Here is a 26,331-nt window from a genome sequence, read left to right on the forward strand (position 1 = left end):
AGGTACTGATAAGGGAGAGGGTGTGCCCTTCCCATTTGAGTCCCAAGGATTAGGAAAGTCACGTGGCTCCCAGGGAGCCAGTGTGCACAGCCTCACGCTGGCATGCTGCCAGAGTGGGAGAGGCAGGGCCCAGTCCCCAGCTTCCCTCCTCTCACCCTCCATCCTCCTGCTCGTGCCTCTTGCTGGCCAGGTCCCAGTACAGGTGTCCCCAAACTACTGCCCGCGGGCTGCATGCGGCCCCCTGAGGCCATTTATCCGGCCCGCCGCACTTCCGGAAAGGGCACCTCTTTCATTGGTGGTCAGTGAGAGGAGCACATTGACCATCTCATTAGCCAAAAGCAGGCCCATAGTTCCCATTGAAATACTGGTCAGTTTCTTGATTTAAATTTACTTGTTCTTTATTTTAAATATTTGTTCCCGTTTTGTTTTTTTACTTTAAAATAAGATATGTGCAGTGTGCATAGGGATTTGTTCATAGTTTTTTTTATACTCCGGCCCTCCAACGGTCTGAGGGACAGTGAACTGGCCCCTGTGTAAAAAGTTTGGGGACCTCTGTCCCAGCAGAAGCAGAGGGCAGGAAGCTGTAGACGTCAACTCCAGGCAGGGGTAGTGAATAGAGAATGATTTGTGCATCTTTCAGAATTGGGCTTCAAAGTCAGACAGACCTGAGTTCAAGTTAGGGTTTGAATTCTGCCATTTAGTGAGTTGCTTCAGCTCCCTCAGTGTTAGTGCTCATATCTGTAAAATGGGGTGATAATCCTGCCCACGTGACCTGTTGGGAGATTCATTGTAAGAGTGTGTGTGCCTGCCTGATGGTGTGTAAGTATCAACAGATGACAGGCATTGCTGGCCGATTTCACAGCTGAAGTCTAGCTGCAGTGAGAGAGGAGTGACCTCCTTGGGGTTGTATGTAAGTGTCACAGGGTAGAGCTGGGAATGAGATGTGGCCCTGTGACTCCCAAGGCCTAGGCTTTGTCTCTCGGATGCTCATCCCATAATTGCTTTCAGTCGCTGCTTTCAGGCTCTCGGAAACCACTGGCTCAGATACCCACTGCGTGCTCCAAGTTGGGCTGATGAAAATGTGCCAGAGTCATTAAGTTATCAGTGGGGAAGGCGGCCGCTTCTCCCCGGCAGGAAGGATTCTGCTGTCTGCTGCAGCCGGCTTTGTTCACACAAACTGCCCCTGATTCCTCCCCCTCCTCGTCCCCTCCTTCCGCCTCTCCCAGACAAGGAGTGAGTGGAATGGGGCTAGAGGGGAGCATGCTGTAAATATTGTGGGGCAACACTGAAGGTATTCATAACTCCAGACGGGAGGTCCTGCTGGAGAATCCGGCTCTGGATTGGGAAGTGGGTAAGCACTATTTCTGCAGCTTGACAGATGGATCCGCCCCGGGGGAAGGAGAGAGAGGAGGCAAGCTGGACCTTCCTTATTGTCACAGCCATTCCTCTCCGTGCGCTCTGTGCCAGGAGCACAAAATCCAGGAGCTTGCCTGCCAAGGTGAAAAGAAGGGCCTTGGGTAGCGCACAGGCACGGCCGTCTGGTCCCTGGGGTGATGGCTTCAGAGGTGCATGACGCAAAGGCACTTGCCCTGGGGAAGGAGACTGGAGTGGGAGGATGGGGCGCAGCCCTCTCCAAATGCTTCAGCAGTCTTGGGGCTCACACTGATTCCCCACAACGGATAATTCCAGAGTGCGATTGCTGACATGATAAAAGGAAAGCAGATGGTCCTAATACTTTATTTTCAGAATATACCTTCCCCCATCCTCTTTTTCTTGCAACTCCATCACCTCAGACTTCAGAGGAGAAAGTACTAGATGGCCCCCTTCCCCCCTCTCCTTTCGGGTTTATTTCCTTTGCTGATCCACTTTGATGGTAGTGGTGATAATAACAGCTGACAATGGCTGAGACTTACTGTGAGGCAGGCACTGTTTTAAATGGGTTCTCTTCACCTAACCCTCACAACTGGGAGGTAGGTGGCTGTCATGATCATCCTTGTTTCCAGAGAGCACGCTGACGCAGAGAGGCTGAGCAACTCACCCAAGATCACACACTCAGTCAACAGCAGAGTCTGCATTTGAGCCTATGCGGTTCAGACCCAGCCTGCCTGTGTACCCACTATAGATCCTGTCTCTGAAGGCAGTGCCGATGGCATTGCAGTGACCGCAGCTGTGTGGCTCACCGTTCTGGCCAGACGTACAGTTACCACAGAGAGGAATTGTACTCCTGCCTCAGGACTGACTGGGTCCTGTGCTCACTGTGGCAGCAGATATGCTATCAGGCTGGCCATTTGGAAAAAATGAGTCCCAGATATCCACCTGGCCCCAATAGGTTTTCAGGACCAGCTACATAATTTATGGGACCCAGTGCAAAATGAAAATGGGAGACTTTCGTTTAGTAAGTATTAAGAATTTCAAGATGGTGACAACAAAACATTGAGCCAAGCATGGGGCCCTTCTGAGCCCGGGACCCTGTCTGAATGCATGGGTTTCACGGCTGTGAGCTGGTCTGTAAGAGTTCAGAGTGGTAGGGAGGTCAGATGAAACACAGGAGGCAAAACTGATGCCCTTCCCTCTCTTCCAGGACAGTCATATCAGGACTTCCAAGGCATCCTTTTCATCTAGATGTAGCAGTCTAATCTGGATGCAGTTCAACCCTAATAAATCTTAGAAATCTCTTCTCCCTAGGATGAAGTCATTCGAAGGACTGGGACTCGGGTCAGCAGTTTCCTTTTGGGGTCAGGCATCCTGCTGCATTATCTCCCTTTCCTCCTATCCCTGCCCTTCCAATCCCTCCGGCCTCCCCCTTCTCCTTCCCTTTGCCTGTGAGCCTGCTCAAGGAACTCCTTGTTAAAGGACAAGCTCCACTCAGCCTCCCTGACTCCCCACCCCCAATCCCATTCCCGCATCAGCCTCCTCTAGCCTCTCTCCTTTCCCAGCCATGCTGGAAGGAACAGTCTGGGCCCGTCGCCACTTCCTCACCCTCTCCTCACCTAGTTCTCCACGAGGTTGCAGATGCCCTTCTCGCTGAGGTGATCTCGTGCTAACGCCTGTGGTCTCTTCTCAGTCCCCCCTCAGTGGCCCCCGTAGGCATCTGATATGTTGCAGCTCTGCCTGTGTGCCTGCATCTGCCCACTGTGGGCTGCGGTGAGCACTGCTGTGAGGAAGTCCTCCTGCAGCACTAGCACTAGAGCAGGCCCAGCACGTGGCACACACGCAGAGTTAGCAGTGGCCAGAACCAGCGGTGTTAGCCGTCACCTGGAAACCCTACTCCGTCATGTGGCTGACTGCTGTTTGAGTCTCTCTTTTTAAAAATCAGTTTGGCTTTTCCCACCCAACTCTTAAGATTACCAGTGCTTCCTGAGCTCTGTCCTGTGTTTATACCTTTCATCTCCATGGTCCCCCTTCACTGCATCCAGAAATAGCTTATAGCACTGTCCTGCCAACTCGAGAATCTATGACTCTTTCCAAGGTCCAGGTATCTAAGCCAGGCCCAGACTGAACTCATTTCTTTCTACATCCTCTTACCCAATTGCCCAAGTTCGAAACCTTGTTTCTTCCCTTAGCTCACGTTGAGTGTCGGCCAGGGTCAGGCACTGAGCTGGCCCCTGGGAATGCCACAGTGTGCAGACACGAGACATGCAGGGCCTGCCATGCTTCCTGCTGGTGAGAGAGGCACAGATTGATACATGATTGTTCTCAGAAGGTAACAAACCGAAGTCCTAAGTTTAATTGGAAAGACTTCCTTGGAGGAGGACATTTGAACCCAGTTCTGAAGGATGACAAAACATTAATCAAGCAAATTGAGGTGGTGGAGCAAGACAGTCTAGGCTGAGGGAAAAGCTTGTGCAAATGTTCTGTGGTGGAAAGAAAATATTTCAGCAATGAAAAGGCCAGTGAGCAGAAGGGGAGGGCGGGAAAGGAGGTGAAACAGGCATCCAAGGAGGCTGGGGAGGTGGGCGGGACTGGATGGCACATGGTCATAAGGTGGAGTTAGTCTCTCTCGGCTCCTCCTTGTTGTTTGCCCTGACTTTTTTTTTTTTTGCATTTTTCTGAAGCTGGAAACCGGGAGGCAGTCAGACAGACTCCCACATGCGCCCGACCGGGATCCACCCGGCACGTCCACCAGGGGGCGATGTTCTGCCCCTCTGGGGCGTCGCTCTGTCACGACCAGAGCCATTCTAGTGCCCGGGGCAGAGGCCACAGAGCCATCCTCAGCGCCGGGGCCATCTTTGCTCCAATGGAGCCTTGGCTGCGGGCGGGGGAGAGAGAGACAGAGAGGAAGGAGAGGGGAAGGGGTGGAGAAGCAGATGGGCGCTTCTCCTGTGTGCCCTGGCCGGAAATCGAACCCGGGGCTCCTGCATGCCAGTCCGATGTTCTACCACTGAGCCAACCAGCCAGGGCCTACCCTGACTTTTTTTTTTACCACATTCTCTCTAACTCCTCTCCCACCCTGAAGTCCTATTTGTTTCACACATAGAAAAGCAAAATAGGGACACTCGCAGTGTGCATGCACCACACCAGAAAAGTCCTGACTTGGTCAGTGGATGCTTTAGTTTTTGTGAGGGAAGATGGCCGAGCAGGTGCCTAAGTTGGTGGTGGTCCGCCTGTCTGGGTAACATCGGTCAATGCCCCCCATTGGGGGAGCAGTTTTCAGAAAACTTGTAACTGATCACAATGTTTCAGATAATTGGAAGGTAGACAGTAGAGCAACACCCATAGATGACACGGAAACTGCCCTGGTCACCGAGGGCAGAATTGCATGAAGAAGCATGTTCCCATGAATCCTCTTGCCTGGCAGGTTACTAAAGAAGACTTTGACACATTTGATTATATTCTCTGTATGGATGAAAGCAATCTAGAGATGTGACTAGAAAGAGAATCAAGTTAAAAACAGCAAAGCTAAAATTGAAGTACTTGGCAGCTGTGGTCCACAAAAACAATTTCTATTGGAGATCCCTACAATGGGAATGAGCCAGACTTTGAGAACAGGTAGCAGCAGCGAGTGAGGTGCTGCTGAGCCTTGGAGAGAGCTCGCCAGCTGCCCCCAGGCCACTGGGGCCCCACTAATGCCTGCGGCTCTGTGTTCCTTAGCCAGTGTCAGGTGTAAGGGTGTTCCCTAGCTCAAGGCCAGTGCTAGTACTTCAGTTGACCTACTGTTTCTTATCTTAAAAAAAAATTGTTGAATGGAAATCAGTTATTATTTTTGGCGAAAGAATAAGTCAATATCTTGGATTCCCGAAAAAAAGGAAAATTAATATAACCTCTTGCTGCCTTCAAATCCATCTTGGGCACTTAGTCTTAAGCGAGGTTCTAACATGTAATTCTGATTAAGCTGGTTGTTGGGGCACAGTGCTCCCCTGACCCCGCATTGTCGGGATCAGGTCCCTGCCCAGCTTCCTCTCTCATTAGTCCCCCTCAAGCCCAGCCTCCTGTTTCCCTTCACACCAGCTGTACTAAATTCCCTGTGTTTGTCCTAAGGTGCTGTGTGGAAGGTGCTTTCATGTCTGAATGCCCTTGCCTCCTTTGTCTGCCCAGTGGTACCCTGCTCATCTCACAAGAGGTGGCCCATCCCACCTCTTCTGGGAAGCCGCGCCCACACCTTTGAGCCCGGAGCTGGCCCCTTTCAGGGCACTCGCTCACTCTGCTGCATTCATTCCACCTCCCTCCCTACTTGGTGTGTAGGCTTCCTCTGCTAGACTGGGAACCTCTTGAGGGAGGGGAGCGAGGCTCATTTATCTATTTTATTCTGGTGTCACAGGGCTGGGCACATACTAGGTGGTTAATGTTTTCTTGAAGACCTGATGATGAAGGGATGACATGGTATAAGCAGGTAGGGGAAATGAAGCTCCACCTGGAGAGTTTTGCATACAGGTGCCGAGGTAAAGGCATCCTGCTTCCATGTCCTCCATGTGCTGCCTGGATCTTTTCCTTCTAATAATGAACACAGGTCCAGGGCTCCCTCTCACTGTCCTCCCAGCCACTGCCGTCCATTCAAAAGGGCCGGTGCATGCGAGGCAGGCAGAGTCGAGCCTAAACATATCATTCTTCTAGCATAGTGTTTTTCGATCTTGAGCATGCGTCAGAATCAGCTGGAGGGCTTGTTAAAACACAAGATTGCTGGGCTCCGCCCCAAGAGTTTCTGAGTCAGTAGGCCTGGGATGGAGCCCAAGAATTTGCATTTCTTACCAGTGCCCAAGTGATGCTGCTAGTTTGGGGACCACTCTGAGAATCTGTCTTCTAGTAAAAGGCTTTGCTTGAAAACTAATTACCCTCTATAGTATTGGGGTGGGGAGCTTTTTGCTTGAGTTTGATTTTATAGATTGTGAATAGTTATATCAGAGTCTACACACTTACCTTCCCCGTCTCTCCAGCTCTTCCACAAAGCGTTTCTGTGTTCATTCAGTGATACGTTTTGAAGGTGTAATGTGAGCATAGCTACGTATGAGGTGGAGTTATTGATAGCAAGATGAAATCAGTGTGAAACTGTCCTTAAGAGAAGTCCCCTAGTACCGATATAACTAATTCAGGGAGTCCAGAAAAGAAATGCCTGCTTGGATGGGCACTGACTTCCCCATCAGTGGGGCCGTTCCAGGGCAGGCTTCTAGAGTATGGGGATAAAACAGTTTGATGGATAACTAGACCAAATGACTATGGAGATGCTGAAATTCTGTGATTAAGAAACTCTGGTAATTGACACAACAAAATGGCACAAATTAAATGTTGCAGAGTTTATATAGTGGGATCCCCAGAGGCAGCTGAGGCCTCCTCATATAAACACCGATCTTTCTTATTTTTAATAAACATTTTTTCCTTACCAACACTATGCTTAGTGATGAAATGGATTTATATCTAACGACCCCATAATCTGCTGTTTATTGACATCATATAATTTAAAAGGTTAAATAGAAAAAGCCACAAGCAGGCCCAGAGTGTGCCTCAGGAGCCTCTTTAGGTCCCACTTTCTGTGTCAAATGGAATTGAGATGTGTAGTACCATTTAAATTTTTTTTTTTTTGTAATATTTACTACAGGGAGAGAGAGAGAATGTAAGTAATAGCCAGTTGCAGGGCTTAAATTTAGAGTCACAAGGTCACCAGTTTGATTCTGAGACTCTCACCTTATAAAGAAAGTCCCGCCAATTGCCAGATTCTGTAGTACGAGGCAAGGTCCAAGTCACTCTCTTCAGGAGGGTTCAGCCCTAAAGGCATGGCAGACCGAGCCGAAGCCTCTTACCCCTCACTACCGTTTATTGAGCATCTGTTATGTGCTGGGGATGGTGAGATCGCTTACAAATAATGTTCATAACCCCTTTAACTATCCTTCAAGGTAAGTAGTACTGTCATTTTCAGATTAGAAAAAAGGTACAGAGAAATATGTATTTTGTCCAGTTTCACACAGCAAAACACTTCAGTTCATTTTTAGGAGTCAGCATAACCATACATGCAAAATGCACCATAGCATACAGAGTTTGGCTGTGTATCAGGTGGATAATACACTCTGACCAAACGAAATTCCGCCCCAGGAATCAAGAATGGCTCTAATGGGAAACATTAGGAATAAACATAATTCACTAGGAACAAACGAAAAAGTCATCTTAGTAGGTTCTGAAAAAGCAGCCAATATAATTCTATAACAAAACTCTAAATCAGGATTAAGAACTACTTATTTGATAAAGACTAAAAATTAGCCACATATTTTATTGTAATAAGTGAAATTCTAAATCCAATATTGTTGAAATAGGAAAATCTTACACTTGCTGGTTTTAAGTATCGGGTTGGTGATTCTTGCAAACTAATTAAGCTAAGAAGATAAAATAGTTTGTATAAATATGAGAAAGAAGAGATGACATTTATTTTTTGCCAATAGTTGTAATACCTAAAAAAACCTAAGAGAATCTGGTAAGAAAAGAAACCCTACCAGAGATCATAAAGGAATTTGATAAGATGCCTGGAAAACAGCTCTTCTCTCTGCTATGGAGGCCACATAGCTGGTCAGCTTTGGCACCTGGAACTAGGAGTTGAACCCAGGTCTGACAATGAAGTCTGGACTCTCTTTACCATATGAAATATTGACCCTCACTACTATAACCCTGTCCCTTAAAGCGTGGAACCTCCGCTGATCCAGCAGGTCAGGCGAGGTTGGCTCTGCGGGGGGAAAGTGGAGGCATGATGAGAGTGTTGGCACAGGATTTTTACTAGAAGAGCCTCGGGGCTTCTGCTACCGGCAGTGTCATCCTTTTAGGCTAGGCTGAGATATTTAGGGGGGAAGTTAGGGGTGGTGATCTGGTCTAACCCATTTAGCTGGACTTCTTAGGTACTGAGCATTTAACCAATAGAACTGCCCCTTTTCTTGGCCATATTTATGTTGCTTATTGCCCTGTCTCAACTGTGTCCATTTGAGGGTAGTGCCTGCAAGGATACGTATTTAGAGATTTAGGATGCTGGTGGCTGGGGCATCAAGGGCATAAGTTCTTGGTTGCCACATCTACCAATGACGCCTTGGCTTCATGGTTTCCGTGATGGAAGTGGAACATGTTTTTCTGACACAGAATCCCTGAGTGATACATCAAAAATATTAGTCACATCAAGCTTTTCTAGTTCATACAGAGTCAGCCACAGGATGGTGGGTGAAGTACTGCATAGGAACCCAGGAGACCTGAGTTCTTGCGGCTCTGTCACAACTAGCTGTGTGTGTTCAGGCAGATCACTTAGCCTTGCCTCACTTGCCTCATTTGTGCCATGGAATGTTGGACTGGATAGACCCCTGGTCCAAACTTCAAAGTTAAAATAATCAGCATCTTTACCGTGTCCCGGTACTGTTCTAATGCTTTGCATAGGGATTAACTCCTCACCAAAAACCCTATGGGGTAAGTACTGTTACTGGATTTTCCTCTGAAGAAACTGAGGCACAGAGGGTAAATGACTTGCCTAGAGTCTTACAGCTAGGAAATGATGGAGCCCAGACACAACTCTCACCCATCCTCTACTTGTGTGGTTTTTCTTTACGTGGGCCCGTGTTATAGTGGTGGAGATTCTGTCCGGGGAGTAAGGGATTGAGGTGGGAAAAGACCCAGCTCTGGGATGGATGGATGTGCGTCACTACCTGGGAGAATGGTGGTACTGGATACAGAGGTTGCTGACCGTTTGTTTTTCCTTTCTTCTTTTCCTCTCTAGTCTGTGGCAAGCGCTACAAGAACCGTCCAGGACTGAGCTACCACTATGCTCACACCCACCTGGCCAGTGAGGAGGGGGATGAAGCCCAAGACCAGGAGACCCGGTCCCCACCCAACCACAGAAGTGAGAACCACAGACGTGAGTTCCCAGTCATTGGTTTGGGAGAGTTACAAAGTGGGTGGGAAGGCTCTGTGTGGTATTTGCTGTTACTTAGTGTCGACTGGTCTCAGTGTCCTGTGGTGAGTTGGCTTTTTAAAATTTTATTTATTTATTTATTTATTTATTTATTTATTTTTAGAGAGGAGAGAGAAAGGGAGAGAGAGAGACAGAGAGAGGAGAGAGAGACAGGGGGAGGAGCTGGAAGCATCAACTCCCATATGTGCCTTGACCAGGCAAGCCCAGGGTTTCGAACCGGCGACTTCAGCATTTCCAGGTCGACGCTTTATCCACTGCACCACCACAGGTCAGGCCGAGTTGGCTTTTTTTAAACCCAGCCCCAGTTGCCTCTGGGTCAGCTGAGTCCCGCGGTAGCAGGGATGGCACAGCAAACTCTGCCCTTAGAGGAAGGGAGGTGAGTGTTAAGGCAGACGGGAGACGTTCTTACATGGCCGTTGTCAAATGCCAGACCTGCTCGTTTCCCCAGCTGCAGATGACCATCCATAGCTGCTGACCGGAGAGGGACATAGCTCTTGGGTGTGTCATTTCATACAGATACTCCAAATGCCTCCTTGGCCACCAAGAATGTAGAATACTCTTGATTTATTTTCTTGGCTGTTACAGGGTTTACACTTTTGGCACAGAGCTCTCCTGTCATAGAAACACTGCCCTGGATCCTCTGGCTTCTGTGCTTGAGCACCAGGCAGCAAGTGTGAGCTGGGTGCACTTGCTATTTGAGATGTTGGGTTCGAAGACTGAAAATGATCCTTAAGATTTGTTTTTTAATTTCTATTTTTTCTTTCTTTCCTCAACTTCTATTTATAAATTAGGAAGTCAAATAGGGCTTAGCATTTACCTCTTGACTTTCCTCTATAACATTACTTATGGTTTCTGGGCCTGTAGTAAACTCAAAATGGGATGGGATAATGCAGTTTTCAACTGCTGGTCTTCCAGAAGTTTCTTGCTCTTCCGCAAATGGTTAACTCTTTCACAGACTGGTCAGAATTTCTGATGGACTGGCCCCAGTCTTGACAAACACTGGGACAATGGAATCTTTAGGACTTGCTTCAAGATGTGGGTATTCAGAGATCATTAGATAAACAATAATTGTGAACATGTCCTGTGTTTTCTATTTTGTTTGTAAGATTTGGTGATAGGTGGTCTTCAAGTGAGTAATTCAATGTCATTAAAGGGATTAGACGTTTAAAACTATGCAGTCTCTAGGATTTGAGGGTGATACCCTCTATATTTCAGTCAGTGAACTCGGTCCGTTGATGTTGATTGACTGCCTTCACCAAATACTTGAAATAATTAACACCCCTTGGCCAAGACCTTTCTTTGGATTGAGTGGGTTTTCGCCTACCCCCACCCCACTCTTCTTTTGTCACATTGCCTTCTGTATTACTTTGCTCAGGCTGTCATAACAAAATACAACAGAGTAGGTGGTTTAAAGGACACAAATTTATTTTCTCACAATGCTCGAGGCTGGATGTCCCGAGCAGTGTGCCAGCAGGGTTGGATTTTTCTGAGGCCTTTCTCCTTGGCTTGTGAGTGGCTGCCTTCCTTTGTGTTCTTCTCATGGTCGTCCCCCTGTGCCTGTACACCGCTGCAGTTTCTTGTGTCCAAATTTCCTGTTCTTATGAGACACCAGATTGGATTAGAACCCATCCTGTTTCGTTTAACTTTTCTTCTTTTTAAAAACAATGTTTATTAATTTTGAGAGAGAAAGAGAGGGGTGGGGATAGGAACATTGATTTGTTGCTCCACTTACGTATGCACTCATTGGTTGTTGTTTGTGTGTGCTGTCCCGGGAGATTAAGCTCACAACCATGGTGTATTGGGACGACACGAACCAACTGAGCTACCCGGCCAGGGCTTTAAATTTTCTTCTTTTTTTTCCCAAGTGAGAAGGGGGGAGATAGAGAGGCAGACTTCTGTGTGCTCCCCAACCAGGACCCACCTGGCCACATCCATCTAGAGCCGATACTCTGCCCATTTGGGGCCATGCTTGCAACCAAGCTATTTTTACCACTTGAAGCGGAGGCTCCAAGGAGCCATCCTCAGTGCCCTGTACCAATGTGCTCCAACCAATCGAGCCATGACTGTGGGAGGGGAAAAAAGAGAGAAAGAGCTAGAGAGAGAGAGAAAAGGGAAGGGGGAGGGGGAGGGGTGGAGAAGCAGATGGTCGCTTCTCATGTGTGCCCTGACTGGGAATTGAACCTGGGACTTCCATACTCTGGGCCTATGCTCTACCACTGAGCCAACTGGCCAGGGCCTAAATTTTTTTCTTTAATCACCTCTTTAAAGGCCCTGCTTCCAGCCTGGCCTGTGGTGGCGCAGTGGATAGATCGTCGACCTGGAACGCTGAGGTCGCGGGTTCGAAACCCTGTGCCATACAACCAGCAACAAGCAAGCAATGAACAACTAAACTGAAGCAACTATGAGTTGATACTTCTCTCTCCCCCTTATGCCCTCCGCTCTCTGTAAAATCAATAAATAAAATCTTAAAAAATAAATAAATAAAGGCCCTGCCTCCAACTATAATCACATTCTGAGATTTTGGCTTTAACATATGAGTTTGTGGAGGGCACACGTCAGCCATAACACCTTCTTTAATTCTTACTCACTTTGAGGGTTCAAGCTTTTTGTGTGGCCGATCCTGTTTCCTTACCTACTGTTGCCATGTGGACAGAACCTGAAAAGTAGAGTAGGAAGGTCTGTCAGAGCTTTGTCCATCTTCCTCACCAGCGGCTGAGGAGCTACAACGCAGAGGTCTTCACTGTGGGGGGAGGCTTTCCTGGTCAGTTACTTGGTCTTTCAAAAACAAAAATGTTTGCATTTCCCCACTTCCCTGTCCCTCCTCTTATCCCTTCTCTGATCTAAGTGGCCAGGGTGTAGCTATTGTCTTCTATCGGGGGAGGCTACAATGATCTCCTTTGATTTGAGTTGCTATCTGGGAGCTATTTATTGGCTAAGGTTGCTCTCTCTAAAGTATTTATTAGGTTGGTATTATTTCTCACTCTTCCAGTGCTGGCTTAACTCCTTGACATCTCTTAAATGTCAGGCCATTTTGTTCCCGTGTCTAGGTGCTCTACTGACACTGTAGTGTTTGGAGTGCTTCTCTTTTGTCTGTGTCTGTGTATGCACAGTGATGGTGTGGTCCCTCGGTGTAATCTAGGTTCTAAGTGGATCGAGACGGCTTCCTCCCAGCTCTTCCTGCAGTCCCCTCCCGGCAGGCTGTTGACTTCCGATGTAGGCCCTTGCATATTCTTCTCTGTCCCCCAGAATTTCCTGACACACAATCACGGGTCAGTGTCTTCTGCCTCCTGTCACCTTGAGGCCGTTTGGCTTTGCTTGGCAAGGAAGCTGTGTCTTTCTGCCTTCTAGCTGGAGACACCTTCCTAATACACCCCATCCCGATGCGTGTCCTCCTCTCTCTGTGGGTTGTTAGCACACTCGCTCCAGCCCCCTCTCCACCCTTCTCATTCTGACCTTGTTGACGAGAAAGTGGGCTCTTCAAAAGGATCATATGACTACCCAAGGGTTCTAAGCTTCCTAGAAAGGAATAACTGTATCTGGGCTCCTCTGAGGCCTCCTCACATGGGAAGTTTCCAGAACCCTCTCCAATACCTTTTTACTGAAATCTCTCAGTGCCTTCTTTGTGATGAACCTCAGTTCTGCTACTGGGGAGGGTGCGGCAGAAGGCCTTCAGCATCCACAGAAGCCATCCTTTCCCTCTTCGCGACTTGCTCTGGGCAGATCCCAGAGGCAGCAACTTTTCGCAGATTCTCTGCACCACGCAGGCCCCCCATCTGCTCGGGGCTCTGGATGTGTGCTCCGATTCCTCCCACGTCCCCCTGGTGAGCAGCCCCAACCGTTTTCTTGGGCACGCTAATTGCCAGCATCATTAATACCCAGTCATTAGCTGCTCCCTCTGTTGGGGGTGGGGTGGGCTCCCATCCATCCTGCCCCTAAGTGCCAGCAGGGCCGTGTGGTGAATTGGATGTGACAGCTCTGCAGCATCCTGAGGTCTCAGCTTCGCGATCCTCCCTTGGCAGGCTTCTCGGGAGGGGGGGAGGAAGGCAGGGGAGCTTAATCCTTGAGGCTCATCTGCAGTTCCCTCAGGAAGTGGGCCGTTGGGACCCTGGATGGCAATGGACTGGGAATGCCGCCCTGCCCCTCTGAGCAGAGCTGCAGCTCGACTCACCCTGCTCGTGGGCACAGACCTCTCGGAGAAGCAGCCCCTCAGACTTGGGAGTGTTTAGGGCGGTGGGCAGCTGCGTTTGTGCCGCCTGCAGTGTACAGTCCTTTGACTGGTTTTGCCATCCCTTGCCGCAGTGAAGCCCATGGCCCACCCCCGCCCGCTGCTGCTGAGAGGGCAGAGTGGAGTGCTGGGGCTGGCGCTGACCTCCCGCAGCCCCAGGCTGCCCGTGCTGCCAGCTCAGCAGTTGCCTGCCATTCCTCCTGGCCTCCTGCCCCGCCCAGCTCATGTTCTCTGGCCTTTGTTCCTCTTCTTGCCTCACATTTTCTCCTGAGTGGACGCTTCTCACCCTCCTTAGGCTTGTCCCCTTTCCTTTGTGCCCTTGCCCGACTGCCTCGACCACAGCGCCCAGGGCTGCTTGGAGCTCAGACACTCCCAGGGGAGCTGGGAGTTCTCTGATGGGGTCTTCCCCACCCAGCGGCTGCCCTTCCCTCCCTGTGTGAGGCTGGATTCTTTCTTCCTCCATTTCTCTTACCACCTTCATCTATAGTCTTTCTTTCTTTTTCTTTTAACATTTTCTTTATTGATTTTACAAAGAGAGGAGTGGGGAGAGAAAAGTATCAACTCATAGTTGCTTCACTTTAGTTATTTATTGATTGGTTTTTGTGCCTTGACCGGGCAAGCCCAGCGTTTCGAACCTGTGATCTCTGCATTCCAGGTCAACACTCTATCCACTGCGCCACCACAGGTCAGGCTCATCTACTTTCTAGAAATGAAATCATTGTGTGTGCTTGTGTGTGTTCATGTATGCATGTGCAGAGGGAGGTAGTGCTTGGGCAGGTTAGGATTCTGAGAAATGCCAGTCAGAAGCATTCTGTTGTGACTCTTTAAATGCCATCTTAGTACGAAGCCCCAGTGGGGCCAGGGTAGCAGAAAGAGCACTAGATTAGAACTCAGAGCTCCTTTGACAGGCTCACAAGGTCAAAACTCTTCTTGAATTTCTTTTTACCTTTTTTTTTTCTTTTGAGAGAGAGAGAGAGAGAGAGATAGGAGCAGACAGGGAGGGAGAGAAATGAGAAGCATCGGCTCATAGTTGTAGCCCTTTAGTTGTTCATTGATTACTTTTTCATATGTGCCTTGATGGGGTTCCAGCTAAGCCAGTGACCCCTTGCTCAAGCCGGTGATGACCCTGCACTCAAGCAGGTGATGAGCCTGCACTCAAACGTTGATCTTGGGGTTTCAAACCCGGGTTCTCAGCATCCCAGCTCTATCCACCGTGCTACCTCTTGGTCAGGCTCTTTTTACCTTCTTTGCACAGTGGGAATCTGTTACAGATGATATTTTTAAGGTAATTTGGGGTGGGTGTGGGCATTTATGAGGTCCTGAACCTGGATAGAAAAGCTATGTAAGTAAATTCAGCCGAATCCATTCACCTGCCAGTCTACCCCATCCATCCACCCATCGGTGTGTGCCCATGCAGTTAGCGCTGACTTGGGGGTATGTGTGACAGGGTGTGCAGGCTGGGGAAGGAGCAGGGGCTCAGGAGCATGGCACACTTTCCACTGCACAGGGCTGCTCTCAGGGTAGCAGCAGCATCGCCTGGGGACTCTTGGGAAGTGCAGACCCTCCTAAGACAGAGACTCTGAGGTGGGAACCAGCAGCCTCTGTTTTAAGAAGCCTTCCAGGGCATTCTGGTGCCACTAAAGCTTGAGAACCATTACCTTAGGGGATTTGCAAAGCCTTCACTGAGGACGTGACATTCAAGGTAGCCCTCGAAGAATGAAGATATATTTTTAGGAGATAGAGGGCTTCCCAGGTAGAGGTGACTGTGTGCACAGAGGCAGGGAGGTATGACCAGCATGGGCCAGTGGGGAGTAGCTGGACCGGAGAGCCCTGGAAGAATGGTGGACTTTTAGGCGGGGCCACAGCTGGAGTGTCTTCCGTGCGTGCGTAGTCATCATCCTGTAGGAAGTGGAAAGCCACAGTAGCAGTTACAAGAGAACATGAACCACTAATTTATAAAGTAATCTGTTTAGCATTGTTAAATGGTATATCTTTTTTATTTCATAGCCTAAATGAGTATAAAATGCTCTCTATAATATACTTGGAACTCCTAATAGGAAAAAAGTTTTTAAAAATATGGGTCTATAAAATTTATTTCAAGCCTATTTTCAGGTGCATGGAATGGAACTTGGGTTGTCCTCAATCCCGGGAGCTTTCCTATAATGGAGGTGTGCTGGGCACATAGGCTTTGCCATCTATCTGTCAAGAGAAGAAAGGGCCCCGTTCTAGGCTCCTTTGGAGGGCATGTTGTGCTCTGTAGGACTGAAAGAGGAGAGCCAACTTGATTAAGGGTAATGTCCATTGATTAGATAATCTGAAAATTAGTCTAATAATGGGCAAATTATCTAAAAGAAGCGTATGATGTCATTGTCACACTGATAGGAAAGATCCAACAGATGTTGTCTTCTGACTTCTCTGTCCTATGGCCCAAGGGCAACAAATACAGCTTTAAGAAAGAGAGTGAAAATTACCTTTGACACAGCTTAAGAATTTGGTCCACTCTGAAAGGTGCCTGAAAAGTCATATATAAAGCTTACACAGCCACCCCTTACCCAACCTTTATGCAGGAAATTCGGGCTTTGTTACAGGGGAGAGAAGGAAAAGGCAGATATGAGACTTTGGAGAATTTGAAAACGAACAATAGGTGTTCTTTAGATACATTATTATTTTAGTAACTACAATTTACAGGTTGCAAAGCGAAGAAGAACCTGAGCAGTTGCTCTGGCCTGAAAGGAGACTTGGAGTTCTTTCCTAGGCCTCTGGATCATCCATACTCTTGGCCCAGTGGCTGAGAGCATGCAGTGGAGTTGGGCAGCCAGGGCGGATTCGTGGTGCCACTCTTGGTCAGGTGTTCCCATGCCTCTGCTTCCTTGCCTCATCCGTAAAGCAGAGAAGATAACCACACTGGACCTCCTGGGGTTGCCGAGAGTCCTCATTGAGGTGCTGTGGGTGTTTGGCACCATGCCTGCACGTTATGAGTGCTGATCCATCTCTGTGCCATTTGGACGGACAGACTGCGTCTGTGACCACAGGTGGCTGATCCTGAGTCCGGGCCCATCTGCTGTGCAATACTGGGATGCTGACTGCCTACTGGGTCTCGTTGGCATCAGGTGTAAATGTCAGAGCCTAACCTGACCCCGTCACATCCTTTGCGAAATTTTAGATACGGGACAGCAATCCTTCTACGCAGCTTACTGTACGTGGGCTCACTTGTAGGGCTTAGTGTAATTGGACCTCCAAGAAGGCATAACATTGGTCTCAGGCTAAGGAGAGCTTCTGGTTTAACTGGGAAATAAGATGGATGCATAAAACCAGCAAGAGGATGCTGTCGAGCAGGGTCTAGCCAAGTGTGGCATCCCCGCATTTACCGTCTTATTTCCCAGGACCGGGCATCCACCTGCCACCTGCCTTTCGTTGAGCCTCTTATTTCTTTTACATTTTTGGCCTAATTACCTAGAATGTTCAGGATTGAAGAGTTCCATGTCCTGAGAAATGATGATGAAAGTGCTTGCTGACATTTTTTGAGTGTGTCAGACCCTGAGCTAAGAGTGCCACATTTATCTCATTCATTCCTCACAATAAGTAAGGTAGGTGCTATATCCCCTAGAACAGTGGTCCCCAACCCCTGGGCCGCAGACTGGTACCGGTCCGTGGGCCATTTGGTACCAGTCCACAGAGAAAGGATAAATAACTTACATTATTTCCGTTTTATTTATATTTAAGTCTGAACGATGTTTTATTTTTTAAAAATGACCAGATTCCCTCTGTTACATCTGTCTAAGACTCACTCTTGACGCTTGTCGAGGTCATGTGATACATTTATCCATCTCATCCTAAGGGCCGGACCGTGAAAATATTTTCTGACATTAAACCAGTCCGTGGCCCAAAAAAGGTTGGGGACCACTGTCCTAGAAGACATCCCAAGGTCCACAGAAATGAGTGCTGTGCCATGCAGGAATGTGAATTCTCTAGTCATGAGTAAATTCTTTTCTTGCCTTATCAGATATAAAATAATTTTGCATCTGTGAGAGGAAAGAGGCAAAGTGGAACACCTACTAGGCACCAATTTCCACGTAGCATCTCATGTAATGTTATAAGGCCACAAGGCACATGTTATTGCTCTTATTTTACAGAGTAGAAAACTGAGGCTCAGAAAGGCTGAGTAGCTGTCTCAAGTCACAAAGTTAGCAAGTCACACAGAAGCTGGGACGTGAATGTGATTGGGTGGAACACCATTCAGTTATGTTAGCATGCTGGAGCCCCAAGTGACGGGTCCCAGTCTCAGCCGGGCACCTTTGTCACGGTCCTCCTGATTACTCATAATTTGCACCCGTAGCCACTTGTCAAATGCATTGTATTGCCTAGTGGCTTTTCAAAAGAAATTAATGTATTAATGGTACTGTCTTAGTCAGCTCAGGCTTCCATGACAAAATACCATAGACTGAGTGGCTTAAACAACAGGACTTTATTTCTCACTGTTCTGGTGACTGGAAATCCCAAATAAAGGTGCCAGCAGGGCTGGTGTCTGTTGAGAATGCTCCTTGGGTTGGCGATGGCTGTCTATTTTGCCCTCAGAAGGCCTTTCCTGTGTACGTGTGGCGGGAGAGAGAGAAGCAGGCTCTCTGGTGCCTCCTCTTAGCAGGGCCCTAGATCTCACGACGAGGACCCCGTCCTCATGACCCTTCTAAACTGAATCCCCTCCCACAGAGCCTCATCTCCAATACCGTGCACTGGGGTCAGGGATTCAACATGGTTTTTTTGGGGGGAGGGTACACAATTCAGCCCAAAGCAGGTACATTTAGTCTTCAAAACTGTTTTTTTTTTTTTTTTTCCTTCATTTTTCTGAAGCTAGAAACAGGGAGAGACAGACAGACTGCCGCATGCGCCAGACCGGGATCCACCCGGCACGCCCACCAGGGGGCGATGCTCTGCCCATCCTGGGCGTCGCCATGTTGCGACCAGAGCCACTCTAGCGCCTGAGGCAGAGGCCACAGAGCCATCCCCAGCGCCTGGGCCATTTTGCTCCAATGGAGCCTTGGCTGCGGGAGGGGAAGAGAGAGACAGGAAGGCGCGGTGGAGGGGTGGAGAAGCAAATGGGCGCTTCTCCTGTGTGCCCTGGCCGGGAATCGAACCCGGGTCCTCCGCACGCTAGACCGACGCTCTACCGCTGAGCCAACCAGCCAGGGCTCAAAACTGTTTTAACTGTTTGTGATGTCATATGGACCTTACCCCATCATTGTGAATTCTATTTGAGACTTTAGTTTGTAAATGAGCTTCGCTTTAAAAAATCCACACATCACTGTTCAATAATTTTCCTACATCTTTGTCTCTCATTGTGTCTCACCATCTTTCCTAGCTCTTATGGCACTTTTTGACCTTGTTCTTTAAAATAAAAAAGAATGCTGTGCCCAAAGCAGTAGCCCTAGGACTCAGCAGTTGCTCCTCGTTTCCTTTCCTGAGTGTGTCAGCCTCCCTCCCAGACACACCCAAGCCTGTCCCCGCTCGTCCCACCGCCAGCTCCTGCTTGAATCACTGCAGCTTCTTTGTTTGTTTCCGCCTCTGCTCTTCCCTCTTGCACTCAGCTTCCATACAGTAGTGAAAGTGGTCTTTCTAAAGTACAAGATACATTATGCCATGTCCTGCTCACAATACTTTTTTTTTTTTTTTTGTATTTTTCTGAAGCTGGAAACGGGGAGAGACAGTCAGACAGACTCCCGCATGCGCCCGACTGGGACCCACCCGGCACGCCCACCAGGGGTGACGCTCTGCCCACCAGGGGGTGATGCTCTGCCCCTCCGGGGCGTCGCTCTGCCGCGACCAGAGCCACTCTAGCGCCTGGGGCAGAGGCCAAGGAGCCATCCCCAGTGCCCGGGCCATCTTTGCTCCAATGGAGCCTTGGCTGCGGGAGGGGAAGAGAGAGACAGAGAGGAAGGAAGGGGGGGGGGTGGAGAAGCAAATGGGCGCCTCTCCTATGTGCCCTGGCTGGAATCAAACCCGGGTCCCCCGCATGCCAGGCCGACGCTCTACCGCTGAGCCAACCGGCCAGGGCCTGCTCGCAATACTTTTATCAAACTCCTCGCCTTGAATGCCTGCATTATTGCTTTTCATAGTATTCTCATAGTATGGTCAGCAGCATCAAAACCACCCGGGACTCTGGTGACTGCCTTGTCCAGGTTTGCAGGCCATCTCCAGTTTTAGATTTGAAAATCCTGTGCCCTGGGAACCCCTCAGTACCATCCAAATCCACAGTTGACAACCCTGCGGAGGAGCTTGTAAGAAATATGGATAGTAGGGCCTATCCCAGTCATTTAAATCACAATCTGAATTTTAATGAGATCCCTCAAGTTTGAGAAGACCTGGCCTCCACGGCCTACTAACCACTCTGACTTGACTTCCTTCAGGTGTGTGGTTGCATGCGCTCAGGGTAGGGCAGTATCAGGTGGGCCAGCTAAGAGCCACTCTACCTGGGTTCAGTGCCAAGGTAACTTACTAACATGTGACCGTGGACAAGCTACTTAGCTTCCTTGTGCTTTTTAAGTACCACGTGTGTAAAACCAGAACATTAATGTATCTATCTCATAGAGCTATGTGATGATTAAATATTAATTTGTGTAAAGTATATGAACAGAAAATGCATTTAACACAGTGTGTGTTTCTCATGTGTGCTAGAGCCATGAGTCTCAAGCTTGATCACATAAACATACATTTGGAGGGTCGTTAAAACAAAGACTGCTGGAGCCCTGTATGACCAGTATCTGCAGCCACCATCACAGCCGCCTGGCCCGTGCAGGTTCACATTTGATTTGGACAGACGGTAATGAAACAACTGAGCCAAGAACTGTTGGGCCATTAGCTTTAATCCTAGCTTGCACCTGGCGGGCAAGACATACACACAGTGGGAAAACACTTCCCTTTCCATTCAGGGCTCCCAAAGCCACTGATTTATCTCAGTTTCCTAGAATCAAAGGTTTCTACCTCACCAGCCTAATTCACCTCTGTTCCCCATCTCCTTCTCTGAACAAACTGGCTTCTCCTTTAGCACTCTGCCATCTTGGCTGCTTCTCCTCTCCTCCACGTGGCCTTTCTCTGCTCTCCTCCAGCATGGGCTCCTCTGCCCCATTTTATAGTGTAGAAATCAAAACGTTTAATCCAATATACAAATAAAGAAGTCTCTGATACAAAGTCACTTATCTGAGGCATAATGGGATTCCTTATGAGAGTGCACCACCCCACATCATGCAACAGTCAAGGGTATGGGGAAAAGCTTAGTTTTGAAAGGCTTAGTCTTAAAACTAAGCCTTAGGCTATAATGACCCTGCCTGCCTACAGCCTGTCCCCCACACCCAGTGCAAACTATAAGCGAGCAAACATATATATCATATTTACAAATTTATTTGACGAGCAAGCTCACCTCCGAGTTTGGATTCAGTAGGTCTCAGGTGGGGCCATAGAATTGCATTTTTATTAAGTTCCCAGGTGAACCACTGCCTTAGAGAAATCCAGCTTTAGAAGACTGATATTCATTGTATTTCCTCATAATTCTTTTTTTTTTTTTGGATGCATGGAGTCAGGTAACTGGCCAGGAATCAGGCTGCATTGTTAATCTAAGGCAGGGCTCCCCAAACTGTGGCCTGCGGGCCGCATGTGGCCCCCTGAAGCCATTTATCCAGCCCCCTCTGCACTTCCAGAGGGGCACCTCTTTCATTGGTGGTCAGTTGACCATAAAGCGCAGCATCGCTCATGTACAGTACTACTTCCAGTGACACGGGACGCACACGTCATGGCTCCGGAAGCGCGTCATATCACTTGTTACGGCTAGCAGTGACAAATATGGAACCGGACATTGACCATCTCATTAGCCAAAAGCAGGCCCATAGTTCCCATTGAAATACTGGTCAGTTTGTTGATTTAAATTTACTTGCTCTTTATTTTAAATATTGTATTTGTTCCCGTTTTGTTTTTTTACTTTAAAATAAGATATGTGCAGTGTGCATAGGGATTTGTTCATAGTTTTTTTTATAGTCCGGCCCTCCAACGGTCTGAGGGACAGTGAACTGGCCCCCTGTGTAAAAAGTTTGGGGACCCCTGAGCTAGGTTTAGTCTTGTTTTTCATTCTTTTCCTAAGGTTCCAGTCTGCATCTGGCAAACCTCTCCAGGGCCCCTAGCACTTGCTTCCTGACTTGCTTTTTGGGTGTGTCCCGATCTGGGCCCTCATCCCTGGACAGGGCTTTCCTTCAGTTCTGTGGTACCTTGATTCTGTCCTGTCCTTGGATCTGAAGCTTAAGGCTCACCCTCTTCTTTCCTTGAGTACCATTTTTCAGTCTGAAGAACGCATAGAATGCTAGTCTCTCTTGGACTGATAGGGTTGACATATTCCTGTGGAGTGGTGATGAGGAGGGGTGGAAAAGGGTAGGCTGGGCAAGACAGGCAGGGGGCTTACTGAATTCTAATAGCATAGTAATATCCTGACACCTTGAACAGACAAAGCTTATCTGGCTTTTTAAAGCACCAAGATATCCTGCAATCTCTGAGGGGAATGACACCACTTCATTTAGAGCCCTATTGACATAGTTACTCTCAAATTAAATGGTTTCCCCCTCAACTGACTCATTTGGTGGCAATAACAAGTTGCTACAGCAGGGCGTGAACCGACCCATATGACCTTCTACTGGGAAATTGAAATATCTCTCATGCTTTTCCTAATCAGCACTGAGAAAAACAATTGGTTTTGCTTGTTTTTCCCCCCTCACTTTTCTGGAACATCCATGACAGGCCTGCTGTTGCTAGCCTTAAGTGTGTGTGGAGCACAGAGGACATCACTGACGGGTCGTGTGACCGTAGCCCCAGAAATGGTGATGTGGTGTCCAAACTCCTGGCAAATTACGGCTTTGATCAAATACCCCCGTCAGGATAGAGCCATCAGTGTGAGCAGAATGTTTTCTGTGTGTACAGCATGGTGTCTAGGAGTAAATATTTTTGGGTGTGTGTCTTAACAGTGTTGAATTTACTTCATAAAGATGGAGGAAAAGCAGGTAGGTGCAAGGAAGGGCAGGATGATTGACATCACATTTAAACATTTTATAAAGATTCTAGGGCAACCGAAACACATAGGAAAACGTGTTCCTCACTGGCTGGTGCAGGGCTCTTGGCAGGAGACTGAACATGAGGCTCAAGGGACTCTGGGGCCAGTGAGTGTGGAAGTTCTTCATTCCTTCCATCCTGGCTTTGTAAGAGGTGTCTGAGGGAGAGGATCCCTGCAGTAGGGCAGGCCCGTTGGCTTTCTTCACTGCAGCTTTACCCCTTCCATTACTCCTAGTCCTCTCTCTCCGCCCCTTTGTAAGTGAGACTGCTGTCGGCAGTGCCTTAGAATGGTAACTCGGTACGTGGGGGCGCTTTGCATCTACCTCGTTCCTAGTCTTTGACTTTCCTTTGCCTGGCAGAGTTTCCCCCCCAGAAAGGCCTCTGAAGATATGTCCATTCTTTTTTTTTTTTGTTCCCCAGACAGAGTCAGAGAGAGGGACAGACAGACAGAAACGGAGAGAGATGAGAAGCATCAATCATCAGTTTTTCGTTGTGACACCTTAGTTCATTGATTGCTTTCTCATATGTGCCTTGACTGGGGGCCTTCAGCAGACCTAGTAACCCCTTGCTCGAGCCAGCGACCCTGGGTCCAAGCTGGTGAGCTTTGCTTAAACCAGATGAGCCCGTGCTCAAGCTGGTGACCTCGGGGTCTTGAACCTGGGTCCTCTGCATCCCAGCCTGGCGCTCTATCCACTGCGCTACTGCCTGGTCAGGCTTGTCCATTCTTTCTTTAACTATCATCAGCTCTGTGTCTGTCCCTGTGCCAGGTGCCGGGCACTCAGATGAGAGACACTGGTCCTGCCCTCAGGGAGCCCAGGCCAAGGGGAGAGGACACTGACTCAGGTAGAAAACAGTGGAGAACTTCGCTTTTTGGGCTCTCCTTTTACCCTATTGTAATTCTCAATAATAGGCCTAAAGGGACCCAAAGACCTCATCTGGCATATTCTCTTCCCTCTGAATAGGTGTGTTCTCAAATCAAAGAACCCTAGGTCTGAGGAAACCTTCCCAGGCTCAAAGGCCTCCTCAGAGAAGCCCACTCCTTTGACCATGCCTTTAACTGTTTAACTGCCTCCGTTTCCAGCCTTCTCAGAGCCTGTGCTGCCATCTGCTCCCTGTCTCGCCTTGTCCTTGATAATACGGAGTGGGCCGATTTATCTTCATCCATAAACTTGCAGACATTAACACAGTGCTCAGCCTTGGCTTCTCGGGGCAGACTGACTTCGGTGGTGTCTGCAGTCATTCTGCATTAGCAGCCCCTCCTTAATCCTAATCCTCCACTCACATTGTCTTCAGTGTCAGGTAGCAAAATGGCCGACGAGAAAGACTGAATTCTCTGTCATGTGGGGAGTGGGCCCTGATGTCCATTCTCCTGGTGGGCTCCTGGCTCCCCTGCCTTGCCACGTTCATGGAGGTGGGCATCACTCTTCTTCCTCCTGGAGCCCCAGGGCAGAGCCTGCCTTGCTATTAGGTGGCCAAGGAGACCCAGCGTGAGTGGGGTCCCAACATTTTTATTCTTTGGATCTGTGGGATTTATTTTTTCATCTCTTCTAGGGAAGCAATGAAAAAAGGTGTCAGGCCTTAGAGATAATTTATATGAGTAAACACGTAAGGAGTAGGGTGAGCAAGAGCATGAGAATTAAGGCCATTTATCCATGCTCAGAGACTGTTTGCCCTCTGGTCCAGCTTTCTCACAGTCGTTATCTCGCCACTTTAACCCTCTTCTTGCTGTGCATCCTCCACACATCTCTTCACAGCTGCCTTCTCCGCTCCCGCCTTCCGCGGCCCCCCTCCCCCGCCCAGGGCCCTCATTAGAGGCTGGGTACAAGGTAGCTGGATGTGGCGGTGGCCTCCAGCTGAGGCCTGCTCGCTGATTCTGAAGGGAAGGCACGTTGGCTTACCCCTCTCTCTCCACCCTCCCCGTCTCCCAGGCCTCCTCCTGCAGCCTGGCCTGGCCAGTGTGTTGTGCAGGGCCGGCCGGGGGCTGCCTCTCCCTCTTCTCCTGTTCCCCTTTCTTTTCTCTGTCCTGTGAAGCTGCGCTCTGCACAGCCAAGTGCACAGGACCAGGATGCTTTACACTTGAGAGATGAAGTAATAACAGGTGGCAAGACCAGAGGCTGTCGGAGCCCAGGATTCCAGTTGCCATGGAAACATGTCAGACCTGTGGAGGGATGGGAACTGTCAGCTGTGGAGGGTGGTTGGGGGACAAGTGAGAGAGGGGCAAGGAGAGGCACATCTCCCGGAGGGTTCTTCTCACTGCCCCCAGGTCCCCCAAGGGCTGCACAGTCCAGCTACCAGGCCCGGGGAAAGCTGCTGCTGGGCCGGGTCTGGGTTAGGGCCGGAGCCGGGTACCGAGCATGGCCACGTGTTTGTACACACCAGGCCCTGGCATGCGTTCTGAGCGTCTGCTCAGGATATGAAGTCACGCTTTTGTGGATGTGCCATGGAGGAGCCTAAGCTCCTGGCTTGCTTCCTGTTTCCCTAGGCCACTTGGGACGGGGCTCAAGTCTGGGCAGAGCCGGTGGAGGGGCTGTTGCTGGTGGCCAGACTGTGTCTACCATCCATTCTTTTCTTGAGTGTCAGGCATATTATAGCAGAGATCGCTGAACGAGTGAAAGACAGTTCTGTCTGGGTGGTAGTTTTGTGGAAGATTTGGGGCTTGTTTGCCATGGATGTGGCCTGATTGGAGTAGCAAGTCCTGTGGTATGCACTCTCCAGCACGACCGCTTACCCTTGACTGACTGTGGTTGCTGGGACTGTTTGGGCTTGACTCTCCTTGCTCTTGTTCTGATTTATATGAATGCTCCCTTCCACCTTCTATTTTCCCCCCTTCTTTAGGAACTTTGTTTCTGATTTCCATTCTTTTTTTCCTTTGAGCTTTTTAGAGTTACCTACCCTAGGTAAATTCCTAAACTCCAAAGGCTCATTTATTTTCTTAGCAGCTTCCTGTATCATATAATTTCAGCGCATTAACATTTATCAACAGAAAACCAAATCCATCATTGTGGGCACTGCCACCAAGATACCACGTGGGCCTCTGCCCTCACTGGCATCTTCTTCTATAAAGTGGGACTCAATTTCCCATAAGCAGAAGCAGAATCTCTATTTAAATCCCACTTGCAAGGTCTGGACAAGCTTCCTATTTATAGTAAAATCCTTTTTATAATGATCTCATATATAGTACCAGGAAATTGCTCACGGCGGGGTCAGGCCACAGGCCAATAAGCCATGGTGTGAGCTTTACTGAAAAAAATTCCTTTGTGAGTCTCTGGAATTCTCTGGGGAAGTTTTGTTTTTTGTTGTTTTCCTCGCAGAGGATATGATAATAAACAGGGTCACCTGGGATGGATCACTGTGATAGGGACATTAAATTTTAGTTCAAAGGGAATTTCTGCTTTTGTCTGGCCAGTGTCAGTTTTTACTGCTTTGGGATTCCTAAATAACATATTATGTGAATCAAGTTCAATAAAGAGATTTAGGAAATATTTTATATGCCAAGTTTGGTCAGAAGCTATGTATCTGGAATTCCCAGGAGTCAGAGAAGTGTGATCACAGGCCGAGAGTCGGGGACACGCAGCGTGGAGGGAGTCCTGGGGCCAGCCCCGCACGCGCTCAGGACTTCCGGTGCCTCGTCTGTCAAATCCCCACTTCACAGAACTCT

The 26,331-nt window shown here is 48.7% G+C and overlaps 1 protein-coding gene and 1 pseudogene across 2 annotated transcripts in view; both read left to right on the forward strand.

The window, feature by feature from the left end:
• DPF3 (double PHD fingers 3) overlaps positions 1-26,331 on the forward strand; it is a 255,213-nt gene that overhangs the window by 163,336 nt on the left and 65,546 nt on the right. For both annotated transcript variants that reach the window (XM_066388432.1, XM_066388433.1), the window contains exon 7: positions 9,173-9,310. In XM_066388432.1, the coding sequence (XP_066244529.1) occupies positions 9,173-9,310 (138 nt within the window). The remainder of the gene's footprint in view (positions 1-9,172; positions 9,311-26,331) is intronic.
• Positions 4,569-5,107, forward strand: LOC136375818 (low molecular weight phosphotyrosine protein phosphatase pseudogene; annotated as a pseudogene).

Source organism: Saccopteryx leptura, chromosome 6 (assembly GCF_036850995.1).
Source record: "Saccopteryx leptura isolate mSacLep1 chromosome 6, mSacLep1_pri_phased_curated, whole genome shotgun sequence".
Classification (NCBI taxonomy): Eukaryota; Metazoa; Chordata; class Mammalia; order Chiroptera; family Emballonuridae; genus Saccopteryx; species Saccopteryx leptura.